Below are 17,746 nucleotides of genomic sequence, written 5' to 3'. Positions count from 1 at the left end.
ACCGCCTTCTAAGCAGATGGTGGCTTCGACGGTCGCTACCGCCCCTCGAGGCGGAGTACCGCCACGCATTGTTCCTCCGTCAAAACAGCAGCATCAGCATCAGCAGGCGTCGCCGCCTAGGCTCTCTTCTGATCAATATATGGCGCGAATCAAAGCTCAGAGGAAGAGGGATCTGCTGGGCGTCGATTCTGTTCTCGGTGAACATGGGTCAGAACTAGAAGGGGGCGCCATGCCCGTGACCCCAAGTACGCCCTTTTTTGATGCACAAGAGGGCGGTGACCGGGAGCAGCACGAGCTCGTGGGTCAAGCAGACCGGTTCTTTTCCGATGCCGTCATCTCGTCAGGCGTCCCTGGCTCTTCGCCTTGGCAAAGCAGTGAAGCTGCCAGCCAGGACGATGTGTATACAGAGGGTAGCCTGGGGAGCTTGGGCGGCACCTCGTTCAATTCTGACGCCGATGTCCACGGGCCCGTGACTCCCTCGACTCCTGCATGGCGACCTAGAGAGCTGACCCTGCTACGATCCAGGGAGCAGGTCCCCAGCGCAGAGGCAGAACGACACGAACGAGAGAGGGAGAGGGTCCTTGCCGGCCTTGGCATCCGCATCAACGGAGCTCCGTTGCCGACGTCGTCCGGGGTGACGGTATCCCAATTGCCTTCACTCCACGGTTCTGCGACGCCCGGCACCTCTTCTATCCCTTCATCTTCGTCTTCGGCACCTCCATCGACGAGAGTAGCAGGGCGTAGACTGTCGAGACTCAACATCGGCTCCACCGGTCCCAGCTTTTCGCCCTTCAGTCCCGTTGCCCATCACCTCGCCGAGCAGCAGCAGCAGCAGCAAGAGCACAAGGTCGCTCCACGTGAACTCAAGCTTTCAAGCTCCGGCGGCCCTCCCCGCGCAACAACGGGGCGTGGTCAGCAGAGCCTGGCTAACGCTAGGAACAGGAGCAGCGTCTCGCTCTCGTCGCCCATCGCAGGACCTTCGATGACTTCGGCAGTGGGGCAGTGGAGCAAGTTGCGATCCCCCAGCGCGCCCCTGGCTTCCGGACAGGCTTCGTCCTCCTATGCAGCCTCCAAGAGTCCGCTGCAAGTGCTGCCTCGCACGCCAGCATTTGTTAGCGGAGTTGCCGCAAGCACAGGCACCCGGCAGGGCGAAGCGACGGCGAGCGAGGCGCCTGCAGCAAATGCAATGCCATTCGAGGATGATGAACGCTCGTTGCCATTGTCGGAGGGTGGAGCAGACATTGACGCGAAAGAAGCAAGACGTTCCCGACGCTCGAGCAAATCGCCTTCGGGAACCCCTTCTTCGTCTTCGGATCAACTTCTGCCGTCTCGAGGAGCCTCATTTGCCGAGTCTTCCTCCTCGACGCGGAGGAAAAAGGGTCCGCCAAAGCCTCTGCGTCTGGGCACCTCGTCGCCTGCGCTCGCTTCGCCGTACACGGCCACCTCGGCCACTTCGTCATCGTATTCTCGTCGATCTTCGCCAGAGGATAGCAAACGGCGCCCAATGGGCCCTGTGACAGTCGTCCAGCCTTCATCCCCAGATGATCGGTCCCCATCCGAAGCAAGGGTACGGCCGGAGCAGGCTCCCGACCAAGGTTATTCTGCCTTTTCCCTCTCTGCTTCTGCTCTCACCGCCCCGGCCTCGCCTGGGGCTGCTGCTCTCTTCTCGCCTATCAGCCCAGGCTTTCAAGGCTTTCACACGCCATTGTCGAGCCCCGCTGTGGCGCAGGACTTTGCAGCACAACAGCAATTGCCAGTCGGCGAGGAAGACATCGAGAGCAATTACAGAGCGTCGACAATCGCAAAGGTGAGCTGCTGTTTATCTGAGTTTCGAACGACGGCCAGATCTAACTCCATGGCACAGGAGAGCTCCGGCAAGTGGTCGCCGCACGGAGCATTTGAGTTCGAGAGTGCATCATCCGTCGATTCGCCACTACCGACCGCTCCCGGGCCCGATACATTCCAGGCAAAGGAATCGGTCGCGCTACCTCCCCACCCTGTTGCAGCTGCCAATGCTTCTGCTGCCGCCTTCGTGACCGCCGAAGACGAGGACGAGGACGACAAAGTCCTGTCCACGTCAGATGGCGCTGATGTCGCTACGGACGCCTCTCCATCAACAAAGGATGAAGAGCGAAGAGCAGTGAACTTGCTTCCTTCTAATGAGCCACCGAAGCCCCCGTCACCTGGAGCGAAGGTGCAATTTGACACCACAATCTTTCACTCACCACCAATGCCCACCAGACGAATGAGCGCGCAACTGGTTGGGCCCAAGGAAGTGGCCTCGGCTGGGCAATCGTCAACAAAGGGTGACAGGCGGAGCAACGGCCCCGTTGGACCTCCGCCTTCGATGCCGCTTCCTACACCTCCTGGAGGCGCAACGATGCCGAGGGCCAACAGCCGCTTTCGCGCTAGCCGTACACGTGACAGCGTAACGACGACAACGAGACAATCTGGCGGGGGTACAGCGGCAAGGACGAGCAGGCCGACGAGTGTGGCACGAGACATCGATGAAAGGGCAAGGATATCCAAGGGACCTGCGACTGAGCCTCTTCCCCAGTCTCAGTGGAAAGCTTCATACGCCAACGACATTGTTGCTGGTGGTCACAGCGAGAATAACGAAGATCACGAGGAGAGAAGCGCTCGTGTTCGCCGCATCTCGAGCACTACGAACGTCAAAGTCCGAGAGGCAGCGCTGGAGCCCGAGCCACGGCCACGGCCACCCGTTCCAATGACGAAGACGAGCTTGGTGCCTGATGTCCCTTCATTTGCATACGGTGCCCCTTCGAGCTTGGGTAGCAGCCCTTTGCACCCACCCGACGATCAGCAGCCGAGCAACCAGGCGGCATGGAACGAGTTGGACAACCTCACTGGCGAGACTGAGCCCCAAATGAGCTCACGCTGGAGTTCAGGGTCTGATGACGATGACGACGAGCAGGTGAAAAACAAAGACAAGAGATTATCGAGCAAACAAAGGAAGTCGAGCATGACGCCGATGCCAAGCGCCTTGACCAGCACCAGCAGGAAGGCTTCGATGGGCAACCTGAGCTCGAGTGGTGGGACCGTACAGAAGAAATCTGGCTTCTTCTCGGGCCTTGGGCTTCGCAAGAAGAGCGTGCCCAACCTCGGGTCTGCTTATGCAGGCAGCAACTTCTCCAACTCGCCCGTGACGCCGTCTCCATCGATGGCAAAGGCGGAAGCTGGGCTCAAGGAATTCCCCTTTCCCGACACGTCGTCCAGCACAAACGACAGTAGAAGAGCGAGCAGGAGCGACGGCGTCAGCAAGCATACCTCGTATGCACCCTCCTCCATGTCCTTTGCCGCTGCTGGGTCCCACGTCCCTGCCGATCCGTCTTCAGGCCGCTTCTCGCAGCAGCAGCTCCAGCAGGCTCCCTTCCGTCGACCAATGGCAGCACCACTACCTCCGCAGCTTCAAAACTCCAGTAGTAAGGGCGATGGAACGATGCCAAAGATTCCTGTATCGCGCTCTCGTTCGCGATCTTCGCAGCGGCTGTCGCAACACGATGAAACCGATGCTGGGGTTTCACATTTCACTGCCCCGCTGCTCACAACGGCTGTCAATAGCGCCAGCCTTAAGCCAAAGCGCTCGGATGCCAGCTTAGGTGCGACGGTCTCTTCCTCGTCTTCGGAAGGCACCGGTCGACCTTCGTTGTCCAATGATGGCATGAGCCTGCCAAGCTCGCCTCGATCGCCGGACCACGTCGTAAGCCACCAGGCTTCTTTCTCCAGCCTCAAGCCCCTGTCGGCCTCACCAAAGAATGCACCTCTTCCTCCGCCAAGCGAGCACAGCCGCCAACGCAGCATTCCAGGGAAGGCGGAAATCGACCTTCGGATACGTAAGGCTGACGATCAAGACGCACCGCCCTCTGCTCCTGCGCGCATGGAAAGTCGTACTGCCCAAAGCGGACGAAACAAGAAACCCTTTGAAGGCTCTAGTCGAAAGGACGAGAGCGGCCAAGGTCTTGATGGAACGGCCACTCGGTGTGCTCAGAGACAGCAGCCGCAACAGCCGCCGCAGCAAATAATTGGTCGACGCGAGACGCAAGAAGTGAGAAAGACTACTCGTCAAGACCCGGCCCCACCCTTGAACCTTGCGGCGCAAAGGAGGGTGCGAAGCAGCAGCAATGCAGCCTTTGCTAGCCCGAACGTTCGCGCGGCCGTGACCTTGCCCCCTTCCCCTTCGAGGATTGTCAGCTCTCCTGACGAGACGCCAAGGATCGCATACGCTTCGTTGCCCGGATCAGAGGTGGGAAGTGAAATTGGCAGCCCTCAGCCTAACAGGATGCGCTTTGGTGAACAGGGCTCGGCAGACGAGGAGGCGCTCACAGCCTTGGGCTACGCATTTGCAAGATCCGGCTCGGAGTCTCATTCCTCCGAGGATGGTCGGCATACTTCTCTCTCGTCTTCAGCGTCCTCACGAGAAGGCGGAGCACGGCAACCGACCGTGCCGGTATCACTGCTTGCGCCCGTTGTAGAAGATGTCGGGACGACGCCGAGAGCTTCCGTGTCTGACGATCTCCGAAAGCGCGTCAGAGTCACCGTGAAGATTGCGGAAAAGAGGACGAGGCGGGTCCGAAGTGAAGCACCGCTCGTAAGGCCGCACTACCCTTCTTTGACCGATGTCGGCCGTCTTTGGGTCGAGAAGAATGCTGGCTTGCCTTTCAATGCAGCTCACGGGCCAAGATTGCTGGCTGCTGCGCTTCGACAGAACTCCAACGAACACGGCCAGGACGGAAGTGCCACGCCATCGGAATCCGAATCGAGCACCGACGATTACGGGTCGAGCGACGGAGGCGGTGGCGGCCGTGAACAGGAAGAAAGCTTCGGAAGCCGTGGACATGGGACAGGCGGAGGAAGCGGCGGGAGCAGTGGCGATGGAGGAGATGATGGGCGTGACAAGCCTGAACGAAGAAACAATGCAGATGCTAGTCTGGATGACGTCGAAGAGGAAGACGACCGGGACGACGATGAGGGGGAAGGCGTCGAAGAGGAGAGCGATATCGACTCCGAAGATAGCTACGGGTCCAGCGAGATTCCCTTTCCAGAGGCGAACGAGGCTGCTCTCGATGCAAGTCAGCTGAACGCTTTGGGGCCTGCAAGACCGATCAGCAATGACGATAGCAAGGCCGGAGAGAGCGAGTCTGATTCGTCAGACGACATTCCTCTCGGTCAAAGGGTTCAGGATCCGAAGCAGCTGCAGAACCATTTGAGGCAGGTGGAGCGATCGGAGAACATCCGATCGGCTCGCTTGGCCTTGGAGCAGCCGTCCTCTTCGTCGTCGGCCAACTCGGATGGTCGAGGCCCCGGGAGAAGAGCGAGAATGTTGAGGGCAATGCAAGAGCAGCAGGCTCGCGCGGTCAAGGAGCAAGCGGCCATGCAGTGTGGAAAGCCATCGGCGCTGGACATTGCTGCTCTCAGTGCCAAGCTGGCCAAGGTGCAGACGGAGCGTGAAACAGGCGGTATCTCAGAGCCGCCCAGTGCACCGGTGGGCAGCTCATCAGGTCAAGTTGTGATCTCAAGAGCTCGGTCGCTGAAGAACCCTTCGTCTGCTCCCCGTCATCACCATAACCACCAGCAACAGGCCCAGCAGCAAGACAACTCACTTTACGCCGGCTCTGAGATTCAGCGATTCAAGTCGACTAAAAGCGAGCGAGGACCACGAAGGACAGACTTCCATGCCCCTCCTTCTTCGTCATCGTCATCTGCATCGCATGCCCCGCCTCCTCTTCCTGCGCAACCGCCGCCGCCGCATCTTGCTGCGATGGCCGGTGGTGCTCCTTCATCGGCTCCTGCTGCTAATCTTCAGTCGCGCCAGGCCTCGATCTCGAACTCCGGCACAGTGGCTCAGGCTCAAGCTCTCTCCAGGATCAATCCCTCGGCAAGAAGACCTGTTGTTGGCGCTGGCGACGGTAACAGCAGCAACGGACAAGTTTCTTCGGATGGCGCCTTTGTCACGGCGCCTACATCTGCCCGGAGCGAGACTGACGAACGAGCAGCGTTGAGCGGTAATAGCGGCTCCTTGCCTGCAACAGTAATGCAGCACAGACCGCGAGCCATGAGCCAGTCACGGTCGAGGGCTGTGCCACCTCCAATAGATACGCGCATCGCACCACCTCTACCTCAGATTGCTCGCATGCAGGCCGTCGGCGGTGGAAATGGATCGCCAGACGGCCACAGAGGCTCTTCATCGCCAAGTCAAAGTTCAATCTCCTCGCCGAGAGAGACACAGGGGCCCTTGTCTTACAACAGCATGGTGTCGTCGCCCCCGCCCGTGAACCGAGAGGCGGCTATCGTCGACAACAGTCTCTCTCAGATCGCTGCGGGTGATTTGAGCCGGAACGGGCGTCATCAGGGGAGCTTGTCCAACGCAGCAGCAGCTGTTGAACAGGCTGTGAAAGTGGCGCCTGCGTCTCGACTGGTTCAACATCGTGTCTTTATTGTGACTCGGCAACGATACAGCGCTGCCGAAGTCCCACTCCAGGCGAGGGCGCGCGACGTCGTGGTAGACATTATGGAGCGTGAGACGATGCCGACGGACAACCGCATGGGTGCTTGGGTTCTCTTTGACGTGTGCGCCGAGCTGGGCCTAGAACGGCCATTGAGGGAGTACGAGCTGATCTCCGACGTCATCGAAACGAGAGCCAACCCAAGCGTCGACTTCTTTCTGCTCAAAAAGACAGAGCTAGCGCCATACCTCGCCTTGCGCTCCTTGCCCACGAGCTCGCCAGTCGTGGGAGGCTATGTCTACGTGCGCGACAGTAAAAAGAAGTGGAACAAACGGTGGCTCGAGCTACGAGACCACTCGTTGTTTCACGCCAAGTCGGAGAAGGTGGGTTCTTTGAGAAAGGCCGCGATTGTTTACTTTTGCTGATCTAATGCTCGATATCATGGATCCAGGGCAAAGACGAGGTCCTCGTCTGTCACTTGTCAAACTTTGACGTCTACCTCGTGGACCAGACCAAGATCAAGACGCCTAAAACGCATGCCTTTGCGCTTCGCAGCCAAGACCCGATCTCGCTCTTTGAATCGCCCGAGCAGGACTACATGCACGTCTTGAGCCTGTCGGACGGCGGAGCACTCAGGCACTGGGTCACATCAATCATCAACGCGAGAACATACGTCTTGAAGCAGGAGCGGGCCGCGCTCTTTGCGCTCGATCCGCCTGCTCCGAAGACCTCAGTGGCCGAGGCAAAGGAAGCGGCCCATCCTCTTCCCCGGACCTCGATTGAGGCGTCGCAGTATCCGCCTTCACAGCAGCAGCCACAGCAGCAAAACGCAAAGCAGCAAATGCAAGTGCCCCAACGCAAGGCTACGGTCACCACGTCGTCAGTGGCAGCCGTCCATGAGCCAATTGCTTCCTCTGCGCCACAAACCCTCATCCCGAGAAATGCCTTTGCGGGACCTTTTGAAAAGGGCTCACTCCTCGCTTCCGAAGCCATGAAGCAGCCTCAGCTTCCACCTCCTTCCTCGCTACCTCAGAACCAGCAACAGCTCGGGAGCTGGGACAATGCGGCGCCGATCGATCTGAGGGTGCACGAGAGGACGCGACAGCGTCTCATGGCCGAACAGCGAAGACAGGAGCTTCTAGAGGTCGAGAGGGCGAGGAGAAGGGCGAGAGAGCCCTTGATTCAAGGCATCGCCATGCCCGCTCAGCACCAGCAGCCTATTCAACCACAAGCACAAGGACAACCACAGGCGCAGACGCATCAGTACAGGTCGAGGACGTCGCAGCAGCAGCCATATCAGCGACGTTGAACACCGATTGGTTCCTCCCCTTCTCTGTAATTGTAACGTCAGTCACCAGGGACTAATTTAATCTCTCGCTTGCGGGCGAATCTTTAATGTCGAAGTGGACAGGACCGCAAGAGGTTCAGCATGGGCTTCCGGAATGTGCGATGACGATAGCATTTCTGCCGCCCTTTAATCGCAGCTGTGATGATGATAATAATGTTGTTGTTGTTGTTGTTGATGGTGATGAGATTTGAAGATGGACAGGAAGCTAAAATACCATCGGCGTGACCCATGCATCGGCCTTCAAGAATTGATCAACGATGTCGAGTGACACGCTCTTCTCATCCCTGAGGACTTCCACCGCCTTTACGACGGCTTTCCAGAAGCGGAAACCCCTCGCAATCTCTCCTCGAATATCCTTGATGTTTGAGAACGTCTGCTCAATCATCGAGACAACGGCTTCTTTCGCTTCGACGACGTCCTCGTCGGCCTCATGTCCTACGCTCACGGGCCCGCCGTTGAAAGTAAGGAGCGCCTCGAGGTAGCACTTCAGCACGATGCCCAGACCGGTGCTGCTGTCCGACTGGAACGGCAAGCTGAGACTGATGTCGAGATAATCGTCACGAGCCCGCTTAGCGTCTCCACGCAGCAGCATCGAGGATGCGATGGCTTCAACCAGCGTCCGGAGCGATCGTGTCAGGGCTCGGCTGAAGGCATTGAACTGCAGGAGCTCGCGTGACAAGGGAGCACTCCATGCGAGGGGCCGGTAAGTAAGGGGGAGGAGGCAGAGCGTGCGCATGATTAGGAGCAAGTGTCTCCGTGAGTCGACGATTATTGCCTTCTCTTCGGAGTCAGATGCTGCGTCGAGGTCACCCCATGTTGGGCCACCAGATTTTGTACGCCCCGAATAGCCCTCGCCGTGAAGGATACCAGCCCTGATCAGCTCGAGAGCGAGATACAGCGGCTCCTGCAATTTGTCGTTGAGTCGAGCAGATTTGAGGGCCAAATGCAGTGACCGTGCGTAGGGAGTGTGGAGATGGTCATGGTTGAGGAACCCGCGGAGCTCCAGCATCCTCCAGATGACATTTGCGACCACCTCGTCTTTTTTCTCCAGACCTCCTCCAGGGCCACCAGCGCCCGCTCCAGCAGCTCCAGAGCCTGCTGATGTTTTTGCGTCCTTCTCCTTTGCCGCATTGGAGGGCGTGACCTTCTTAGGTCGCGACGTCTTGGTCCGCTCAGCCAGGTCGCCGCGACCCGTTGCACCAAGACACAGCGCTATGTCAATAGTGCTGCTGTTCTGTCGTCGAAGCTCCTCCTCGACAAACGCAACACTAACGTTCCAGTTATCAATGCGCTTGATAAGATTCAAGGTTGTTGGCTGGTCGTGAGGGACGTTGTGTGGGGCGCCATTCGGCGGATCGAAGTGGTAGTAGGCAAACACTTTCCGAGAGGACCAGAAGCCATTGAGACTGCTTCCCATCAGGGCCAGGGCAATGCATCGAGGAGATTGCGGTGATTCGGTAATGACGTTGCGCATGAAGTTCCTCCATACCTCGGTGTCGCCCTCGTCAAGTGGCGCTGTCTCAATGATAGACCCTGATGTGAGCCAGTTGAGAACAGCGCTGCCCAACAGGCCGCGCGAGAGATGGAGGAAGACCTCGTCAGGCAGTCGGTGACTGAAGATCTCGTGCAAGTCCACCGGTACGTCTGCATTCGTCAGTATTGGAGCGCCACCCGAGGTAGCCGATGAATTAGGGATCGATGGCGGCGTGGTGCCGTTGACACCGGGGGCAACCGTGGCAGCAGGTGCTGCAGCTGTTGATGATGCAGTCGACACGCCGCCAGCGACAAAGGGCGGGGGTGGCGTCGAGCGGGGCAGTGGCAGAACGCGACCCTCTTCTGCACTGGTGACGAGGCAGAATTTGATCATGCACCGAGCTCGGCAGAAGGCATCAACGTAACCGAGCTTTGCACACACAACATGGTCTGCCAACGCGGTGCAGGCGGTGTATCCGGATCGATATTGTCGGACGACGTCGAGAGCCTGACGCGGATCTGGTAATGGCTCAGGAGACAGTGAAACCTGATGTCCGACCCGAGGAAGTGGCGTCAGGGGAGGATTCGCGTTGGGAATGGTACCGTCGACGAGAGGAGGGAAGGTAGGGCAGTGTTCCCATCCAAGAAGAAGGCCCATGTCGAGAAACTCCTCCTCGTTGCATCTTAGGTGTCCCATGATCTCCGCCTTTGATGCATATGTGAATGATCCCGTCGATGATCCACCATTAGAAGAGCCGTTTGGTAGGGCATTAGTTGATCCTTGCAGGTCGAGGGAAAGGATGACCTTGTCCACGCGATCAAAGAGGAAGACGTCCGAGGAGCTGTAGATGGAGTGGATGTACGACTTTGAATGCCGCTCGAGTGAGACGAGCTTTCAAAGTGGTGTCAGCACGAGATTTGCTCCTCTGTGTGTTAACGCTGACCATCTCACCTGTCCTTCAGCGAGGTAGGGGGCCACCAGGAACTCGACGTTCCGGTGTCGAAATGCTCGGAGCACCGCCCGGACAAGGTCGCCGACCTGGGTCGAGTTACTCCTGCTGAAGTGAACGTGGGCCCCGTCCGTATCGCTTTGCTCATAGCTCTCCCATGCTTTTCTGCGCTCCTCGACTCTGGGATCTTCAAAGCTGAAAGGACGCGTGCGCCTTGCGAGCTGGAGACCCCCCAGGACGAAGACTGGCTTGATACGGGCCCGCTCGAGTGTCCGAAGATCGTTTTCGATGTGCGAGATGAGCGCAAGCGGAGAGCCACCAAGAGCAGTCACCAATGGTTCCGACGTTGAGGGCGACTGTAGCAACGTCTTGAGGTAGAGGTTGAGGTCGATGCCCAGCCTCGTATCTTTGAGGGAGCTCAGAGGGAGCGTGTGCAGGAGCTGGTGCACCCGAAGGTACTCTATAGCAGCAAGTCGTTAGCAGCGCTGTCCTTTCGCAGCCATAATCCGGAGCTACTCACCTTCGAGGCCTGTGATCATGCTGCAGGAGCCCCCAGAGACACTTGATAGTTTAAAGTGGGCGAGCTGGCGCTGAGGGGACTGAGAAGAACACATCGCGATGCTCGCTGGGACCCACCATTTCAGAATCGGCCGAGAGAAATTGGACTGTGCACGACCAAATGTCAATTTCTTGCTGAGTTGACATGTGCACCAGCTCGACTAACGACCACGACCTCACCCTTTCAGAGGGTTTGGAGAATATGCCTCCTCTCCGAAGCAGAGACGAGGTCGACGGCCACAGCGACGAGGAAGCTCGACCTCGCATGGTTGTCAAACTCAGTCGCAAGGGCAACAGCAGCACAGCATCAGGTTCTGGACCGTCATCGTCCCGCGCCACTCCCACACCCTCGACGCCCGCTAGTGGTCCTGGCGATGACGAGGGCGAGGGATCTGATGGTGATCTCCGTGTTGGTCTTGCGTTTCGATCAGACGACGAGGACGACGACGAAGGGTATGAACAGGGCGGGGCAAGCGCTATCGTTGCACGTGCGAGGGCAGCGCGGGGAGGGCAAGCTGCAGCACCTGCTCCGATGGACGTCGATGAGGAGGACGTCGATGCGGAAAAGGATTTCAGCGAAATGCAGCTCAAACCCGATCATGCAAGCAGACCTCTTTGGATCAGCCCTGACGACATGACGATTACATTGGAGGGTTTCAGCCCCATTGCTGAACAGGCCCAAGACTTTTTGGTGGCAATCGCAGAGCCTGTCAGCAGGTGTGTATTACTGATCGAATTACTTGCAGCTCAGCTTGCTGACGTGACCTCGTTGCAGACCTGCCTTCATCCATGAGTATCGTCTGACGCCTTATTCACTCTATGCCGCCGTCTCTGTCGGCCTAAATCCAAACGACATCATAGAAGTTCTCAATCGGCTGTCCAAAGCGCCCGTTCCCGAAACCGTGCACAACTTTATCCTCAATAGCACCGTATCTTTCGGCAAGATCAAACTGGTGCTCAAGCAAAACAAGTACTTTGTCGAGAGCGCACACCCAGAAGTGCTCAGGATGCTTCTCCAGGACGAAGTCATTGGTCAAGCCAGGGTTAAGGACTCCGATGCTGGTAGAGGGAACAAGCTGGAAGTGATTGGGCAAACAAGTGCGCCCACAAGGGGTGACCTCGTCATCCCTGGCACAGAGAGTGCGGCTCGGCGGCAGCAACAACTGCAGCAACAGTCAGGTGGGCCACAGCAACAGCCGGCCATTGGTCCTCGACCTGGATCGACTGCGAATCCTGCGAACCGCCCACCTAATGCTGCTGGGGGGCCTACCAATGCCGGAGGCACAGGTCCAGCTCCAGAATCGGCAACCGCTGCCCGTAGAGAAGCCGAGGCGGATCTGTTTGATGCTATCATTGGTGTCGACGAGACTGACGAAGCCGGCAATGATGACGAAGACGTCGTGCACTCGTTTGAAATCGAAGAGAAGCAAATCGAGGCAGTCAAGAAGCGATGCCAAGACTTGCAATACCCCATGCTGGAGGAGTACGACTTCCGGAACGACACGATGAATGCGGACCTCGACATCGATCTGCGACCCATCACCCACATCAGACCATACCAGGAGAAGAGTTTGTCCAAAATGTTTGGAAATGGGCGAGCAAGGAGTGGCATCATTGTCCTTCCATGTGGAGCCGGTAAGACGCTCGTCGGCATCACCGCGGCATGCACCATCAAGAAGAGCTGTCTCGTTCTCTGCACCAGTTCCGTCTCGGTGATGCAATGGAGACAGCAATTTCTGCAGTGGAGCAACATTCAGGAGCATCAGGTCTCCGTATTCACTGCCGAGAGCAAGGAGAAGTTCTCGGGGCAGTCAGGCATTGTCGTCTCGACATATTCCATGGTGGCCAACGCCGGCAAACGCTCCCACAGCTCTCAGAAGATGATGAACTTCTTGGAATCGCGCGAATGGGGCTTTGTCCTCCTCGACGAGGTCCACGTCGTGCCCGCTGCGATGTTCCGAAGGGTGCTGACCAACATCAAGGCCCATTCGAAGCTGGGTCTGACGGCGACGCTGGTGCGCGAGGACGAAAAGATCGACGAGCTCAACTACCTTGTCGGTCCTAAGCTCTACGAAGCAAATTGGATGGACCTGGCGGCAAAGGGCCACATTGCCACCGTGCAGTGTGCAGAGGTGTGGTGCCCGATGACCCCCGAGTTCTACCGCGAATACCTGCGGGAGAAGTCGAGAAAGCGACAGCTGCTCACGAGCATGAACCCTAGAAAGTTCCAGGCCTGTCAATTCTTGATTAATTATCACGAGAAGCGAGGTGACAAGATCATCGTCTTTTCCGACAACGTTCATACTCTCAAAGTGGGTTTGCTCCGTTTCCCTTCGCCGAGCTGATTGAGAAGCTGACCTTCCTGTGCAGGCGTATGCCATGCGGCTAGAAAAGTGCTATATCGATGGCCAGACTGCGCAACAAGAACGAATGTCAATTCTCAACCACTTTCAGCACAATCCAGCAGTCAACACCATCTTCCTGTCCAAAGTTGGCGATACGTCCATTGATCTACCGGAGGCGACATGTCTCATCCAGATTTCGTCGCATTTCGGCTCCCGACGTCAGGAAGCGCAACGGCTTGGACGAATCTTGCGAGCCAAGAGGAGAAACGACGAAGGTTTCAATGCCTTTTTCTACTCCTTGGTGTCTAAAGACACCAACGAGATGTACTACAGCACCAAACGGCAGCAATTTCTCGTCGATCAAGGCTACAGCTTTAAGGTCATTACGGAGCTGCAGGGCATGGACGACCTGCCGGAGCTCGTCTACAAGACGCAACAGCAGCAAATTGACCTGCTGAGTGGCATCTTGATTTTGGGCGAAGGAGCAGCCGACAGTGCGACGGACATGGTCGGGCAGGAGTGGGACGCCGACATGCAAGGCTTCGGACGGTCGGCGGGAGGAGGTGGGCAGCGGCGTGTGGGAGGCAAGTTCGCGGCAAAGGCGCAGAGAACAACAGGAAGCCTCAACGCCTTGTCAGGCGCAGAGCACATGAGCTACCACGAGCGTAACAAGGCGCAGAACAAGTCGCTGCAGAAGGAGAGGCATTCGATGTTCAAGAAGAGAGATGCTGCAAAATCAAAGAGGGCAAAGGATGCCGCTTAGTAGGTGGTCCGCCACCAAACATGACCTGTTTTCACTGTGGATGATGCTGCACTTGTATTATAGTCACGAATCATAGCTGCAAATGAATGATTTTTAGTAGACCGGGAGACGGCAGGGGATGAATAATGAACAGCTCAAGCTTGCTAGGTGGGAAGAAAGTGGGTCTGGTCGCTGCTTTGCGTCTCGAGTGTCTTGTTGAAGAAGTGAAGACCTGCAGAGGATAAAAGGGTGAGACTCTTTACTAGTTCTAGAGTGGCGTCACGCTGCTCACCTCCCAGGATAGCTAGGGCAACAAATGCGAGCGTGATGAGAAGCCAAATGATGACCCATGCTGTTGTATTACTACCCTTCAGCCGTGATTACGACACAGACACGAGAATGATGGATCCAGCAGTCTTACCGTGGATCGTGGGTGGGCTCAGTCTGGCAAAGAGAGCTGTAGGAGAGATGATTCGGTAGTAATGGTGAGTCAATTCGTCTCTCAAGACGAAAAAAGCTACATCTGCTCACCAGCATCGGACTCGTTCTCTTTCCGAAAGATCAGATCGTCCATGGCATCCCAGACGACATAGAAGGCGCACATCTGGACGTAACGACCCACTCAGCAAAGTCTGTCTGTAATCTAGGGCCAGTCAAAATGACTCACGACACCCAGAAAGAGGATATAGTATCTCATGGCCATGGCATGGTCGACTGTCCCCCATAGTCTCAGCTTGTCTGGCAGCCTTTTCGAGCGCAAGTCTCATCAGAACTTACTAAACCAAAACCCAATGCTGATGCCGACAGCCAAAGCGACCCGAACTCGGGCCCATGTCCTGCCGAACCAAAAGCAGACGGCAAAGAGAGGGATGATGGCGAGCCAGGCGATCTTGCTCATTGTCACGTCAAAGGCAAAGAGGATCAGTGTAGACCCTACGAGAATCGAGCCGAGGTAGCCGGCGGCAAGGACGGCTAGAGGGACGCCACCGGTCATGCCGCTGATGGGACCTTTGTCGGGGTCAATGCAAAGGCTGTAGAGGTCGGCGCCGGTGAGAATGCCCACTGTGACAGGAAGGATAGCAGCAGCATGTCAATTTCTTCCTGCTTTGTTGTGTTTCATGAAAAGGCGCAGAAGCACTCACTGAGAGCGTGAAAGAGCTCGTGGATAAGATTGACTGTTGGTTGTGAATTGTCAGCACCCTGCTCCTGCCAATACTCTTCCGGCGAGCACGGGAAGCGGCAGGCTGTCTACTCACTCACCGAGCATCTTCCATGGATAGAGGACGCTTCGGAACAGCACCATGTTCCAGCCCACGGCGATGCTGACAAGCATCACGACGGCGACCCAAATGATTTGCGTCTGCTCCTGGCTGGGAAGCACGATTCCTCCCTCTGTTGGTGTAGGGCCACCGGCACCGCCGCCACCACTACCACTGCCAGGGAGTAAGCCAGCGCCGGTGGGCAGGGGCAGCTGGAGAATTGTCGCAGTGAGGCTCTGAGTCAGGGCTGGCAGCTCACTCGTGGGAAGTGCAACAACGAGCGTGGCCGTCGTCGTGCCACTAGGCACTCCCGCCGAGACCGACGACGAGGTAGCAGAGGGAGAGACAAAGATTATCTGCGTCGTCGTCTTTGTGGCGAGCCCAGCGCCCGATGAGACGAGCGAGGTGTTGGTGGCCGTAGGTGCGAGTCCAGCGGTAGGTTCAGGCTGAGGTGCGGCAATCGGCGCGCCGGCAGCTGTCGTTGGTGGCTCTGCCATGTCTTGTGTATCGGACGATCGCACCGAGGATGGTTGTCGAGGTCAGGAGCGGTCATCTCGTCAGAAAAGGAGGAAGAAAGGCAGGCAAGGAGAGAGGACGCCAAACCACGCCGCGCCGCGCGGCGCCGCGCGGGCTGAAGTTGGGATGATGCTATTTATTTTACGGCCCGTGAGCCAGCAGCTACATGTGAGCCCTGTCTGGTGGTCAACACCAGATCAGGGCGTGGCAATCTAACGATGTCTATTCTCATCTTCTATGCCCTCGTCAGCTCGGGGCTTGAGTCCACGTGTGGGACATCTTCGTCCTCAGAAGCGGCCTTCTCCTCCTCGTCGATAGTTGATGCTGACCTGGTCTTGTCCTCGTCCTCATTGACTGAGGCGGGCGCGTTTGTGTGCTCAATCTGATGAGCGGGCACGAGCCATACGCCACGCGTTGTGGGCACAACACACGCAACCCAGAGCGCAAAGGCCAGGATGCACTGGTTGAGATTGGACCAGTGCGAGGCGCCCACACCGTACGAAAGGCAGCTGCCCAGGCTCTCAAATGACCTCAGCACGCCGACCGACCGTTCGAGGGTCCCGTCGGAGCGAGGGTAGGTGCCGATGAGCCAGTACAGGAACACAATCTGGGCCTCGTACAGCAGTCTGCTACTGGGTCAGCATCTCTTCTCCTGGAAAGAAGGGAAGGAGCAGAGCACTCACTTGGCGAGGAGAAAGACGGCAATGGCGTTGCCAAAGCGTGACCCGTCGACCCAATCGACAGCGTGGCTATTTCTCGTAAAGTGTACCTGAGTGATCGTCTGCCAGATCCAGAGTGCCGTCGTCAACGATGCAAAGGCGAACCAGAGAATCTTGGCCCGCTTCGCTTGGCTGCCCAGGATCTTGGAGTCTGTGACGGTGCCGACGATGAGGTCGGCAATGATGTTCATGATGGCCGTCAAAAAGGATACAAGGGCTCTTGAGCGGACGGAGAAATAGGTCGTGAGGTAGTTTGACTGGTATGTTGTACCCCTGAACGAAAACATCGACGGTGAGCATGAAGAAAGAAGGCATCCGATAAGATGAAGTCAACTCCTTACCAGATTCCGGTGATGAAAATAGGCACCAGCAGTGCCACCTGCTTTGACCTGATGATTGACCAGATTTGCGCAGCCTCCGTCTTGATCGTCGTCCTCTTCTTAAGATGCGGAATCTTCGTGCCGTCCGGGCGCTTGACCTTGTCCGGCGGGCTCAGAAGGAGAGCCAGAGGCAGACCAGCACACTGTATGCCAATGAGGACGAGATAGGTCTCGTAGGACACCTTGCCTGCCTTGCTGCCGCCAACATTGAGCGAGAGGGAGATGGAGCCGCCGATGAGTGGACCGAGGTTGCGCAGGCCCATCCAGATGGCTACCATTCTGCCTCGCTGCGACTCGCTGGGGTAACCCACAGCGATGGTGGCCTCTGAAGACCAGAACATCGAGGCGCCAATGCCGCAGAGGGCCGCTCCCAACATCACATACCACTCCGTGCCGTAGCGGTTGTTGACGTAGAGCGACGAGGCATACGGCGTATAGAAGATAACGCCCAGCACCAGGGTCCATTTAGCGCCGATCCAGTTGCAGAGACCACCGGCCAAGGTGCAGCCAAAGACCATGATGCCGTATGTGAGTGCATTTGCAGCATTGACGAGATACGGCTTCTCTTCACCGCCGGCGCCGAGGTTCTGGTTCAATTGGCACTATCAGTCTGCGATCACAGAAACAGGGATCCAAGAATCATATCTACCTGCAGCGCATTCCAGATCCCCGGCTGAGTGAAAGAGACGAGGCCGACAAGGACGATCTGCAGCGCAACGGAGCGGAAAAAGGTCAGGCGGGCCATGGTGCTTTCTTTCCCGCTTGACTGTGGTTGCGCTTTCTTGGGCGCCCTCGCAGGTTCCTGACTCGCAAGCAGCTACTTATACAAGGGACCACCACCACCCTTCTGAAACGAGAAGAACTTTATCGGTGATTTAGCCGGCGACACCGTCCGCAGAAGAGGGTTCTTACTGGCCATTTTGCAGCGATATTGCAGCGAAACAACAGGAAGAAACCTAGATGCAATCGCGATGGCGTGCTTTATTTAAGCG

The 17,746-nt window shown here is 57.3% G+C and overlaps 5 protein-coding genes across 5 annotated transcripts; 2 read left to right on the top strand and 3 right to left on the bottom strand.

Annotated features, from left to right (window-relative positions):
- The first annotated feature begins 6,864 nt into the window (after window positions 1-6,864).
- FA10DRAFT_24034 (hypothetical protein) lies at window positions 6,865-7,895 on the top strand. The gene has a single exon (XM_025519207.1). It carries the CDS (start codon window positions 7,063-7,065, stop codon window positions 7,771-7,773), a length of 711 nt encoding a protein of 236 aa, XP_025380676.1. The 5' UTR covers window positions 6,865-7,062; the 3' UTR covers window positions 7,774-7,895.
- Window positions 7,768-10,827, bottom strand: FA10DRAFT_273936 (hypothetical protein). Its single transcript, XM_025523192.1, has 3 exons — window positions 10,756-10,827; window positions 10,238-10,695; window positions 7,768-10,177 (listed from the first exon to the last, which is right to left on the bottom strand). The coding sequence occupies exons 1-3, from the start codon at window positions 10,772-10,774 to the stop codon at window positions 8,018-8,020; spliced, it is 2,637 nt and encodes an 878-aa protein (XP_025380675.1). The 5' UTR covers window positions 10,775-10,827; the 3' UTR covers window positions 7,768-8,017.
- A 117-nt stretch (window positions 10,828-10,944) lies between these two features.
- FA10DRAFT_273935 (DNA repair helicase rad25) lies at window positions 10,945-13,999 on the top strand. Its single transcript, XM_025523191.1, has 3 exons — window positions 10,945-11,510; window positions 11,569-13,105; window positions 13,164-13,999. The coding sequence occupies exons 1-3, from the start codon at window positions 10,996-10,998 to the stop codon at window positions 13,899-13,901; spliced, it is 2,790 nt and encodes a 929-aa protein (XP_025380674.1). The 5' UTR covers window positions 10,945-10,995; the 3' UTR covers window positions 13,902-13,999.
- A 45-nt stretch (window positions 14,000-14,044) lies between these two features.
- On the bottom strand, window positions 14,045-15,708 carry FA10DRAFT_290669 (hypothetical protein; the record flags this gene model as incomplete). Its single annotated transcript, XM_025524346.1, has 8 exons — window positions 15,141-15,708; window positions 15,023-15,055; window positions 14,658-14,942; window positions 14,548-14,618; window positions 14,412-14,484; window positions 14,302-14,337; window positions 14,173-14,232; window positions 14,045-14,112 (listed from the first exon to the last, which is right to left on the bottom strand). The coding sequence occupies exons 1-8, from the start codon at window positions 15,634-15,636 to the stop codon at window positions 14,045-14,047; spliced, it is 1,122 nt and encodes a 373-aa protein (XP_025380673.1). The 5' UTR covers window positions 15,637-15,708.
- An 81-nt stretch (window positions 15,709-15,789) lies between these two features.
- FA10DRAFT_273934 (MFS general substrate transporter) lies at window positions 15,790-17,746 on the bottom strand. Its single transcript, XM_025523190.1, has 4 exons — window positions 17,404-17,746; window positions 16,716-17,341; window positions 16,339-16,647; window positions 15,790-16,281 (listed from the first exon to the last, which is right to left on the bottom strand). Exons 1-4 carry the CDS (start codon window positions 17,497-17,499, stop codon window positions 15,891-15,893), a joined length of 1,422 nt encoding a protein of 473 aa, XP_025380672.1. The 5' UTR covers window positions 17,500-17,746; the 3' UTR covers window positions 15,790-15,890.

Source organism: Acaromyces ingoldii (assembly GCF_003144295.1).
Source record: "Acaromyces ingoldii strain MCA 4198 unplaced genomic scaffold FA10scaffold_1, whole genome shotgun sequence".
Taxonomy (NCBI): domain Eukaryota; kingdom Fungi; phylum Basidiomycota; class Exobasidiomycetes; order Exobasidiales; family Cryptobasidiaceae; genus Acaromyces; species Acaromyces ingoldii.
This window is presented reverse-complemented; position numbering and strand designations above follow the sequence as displayed.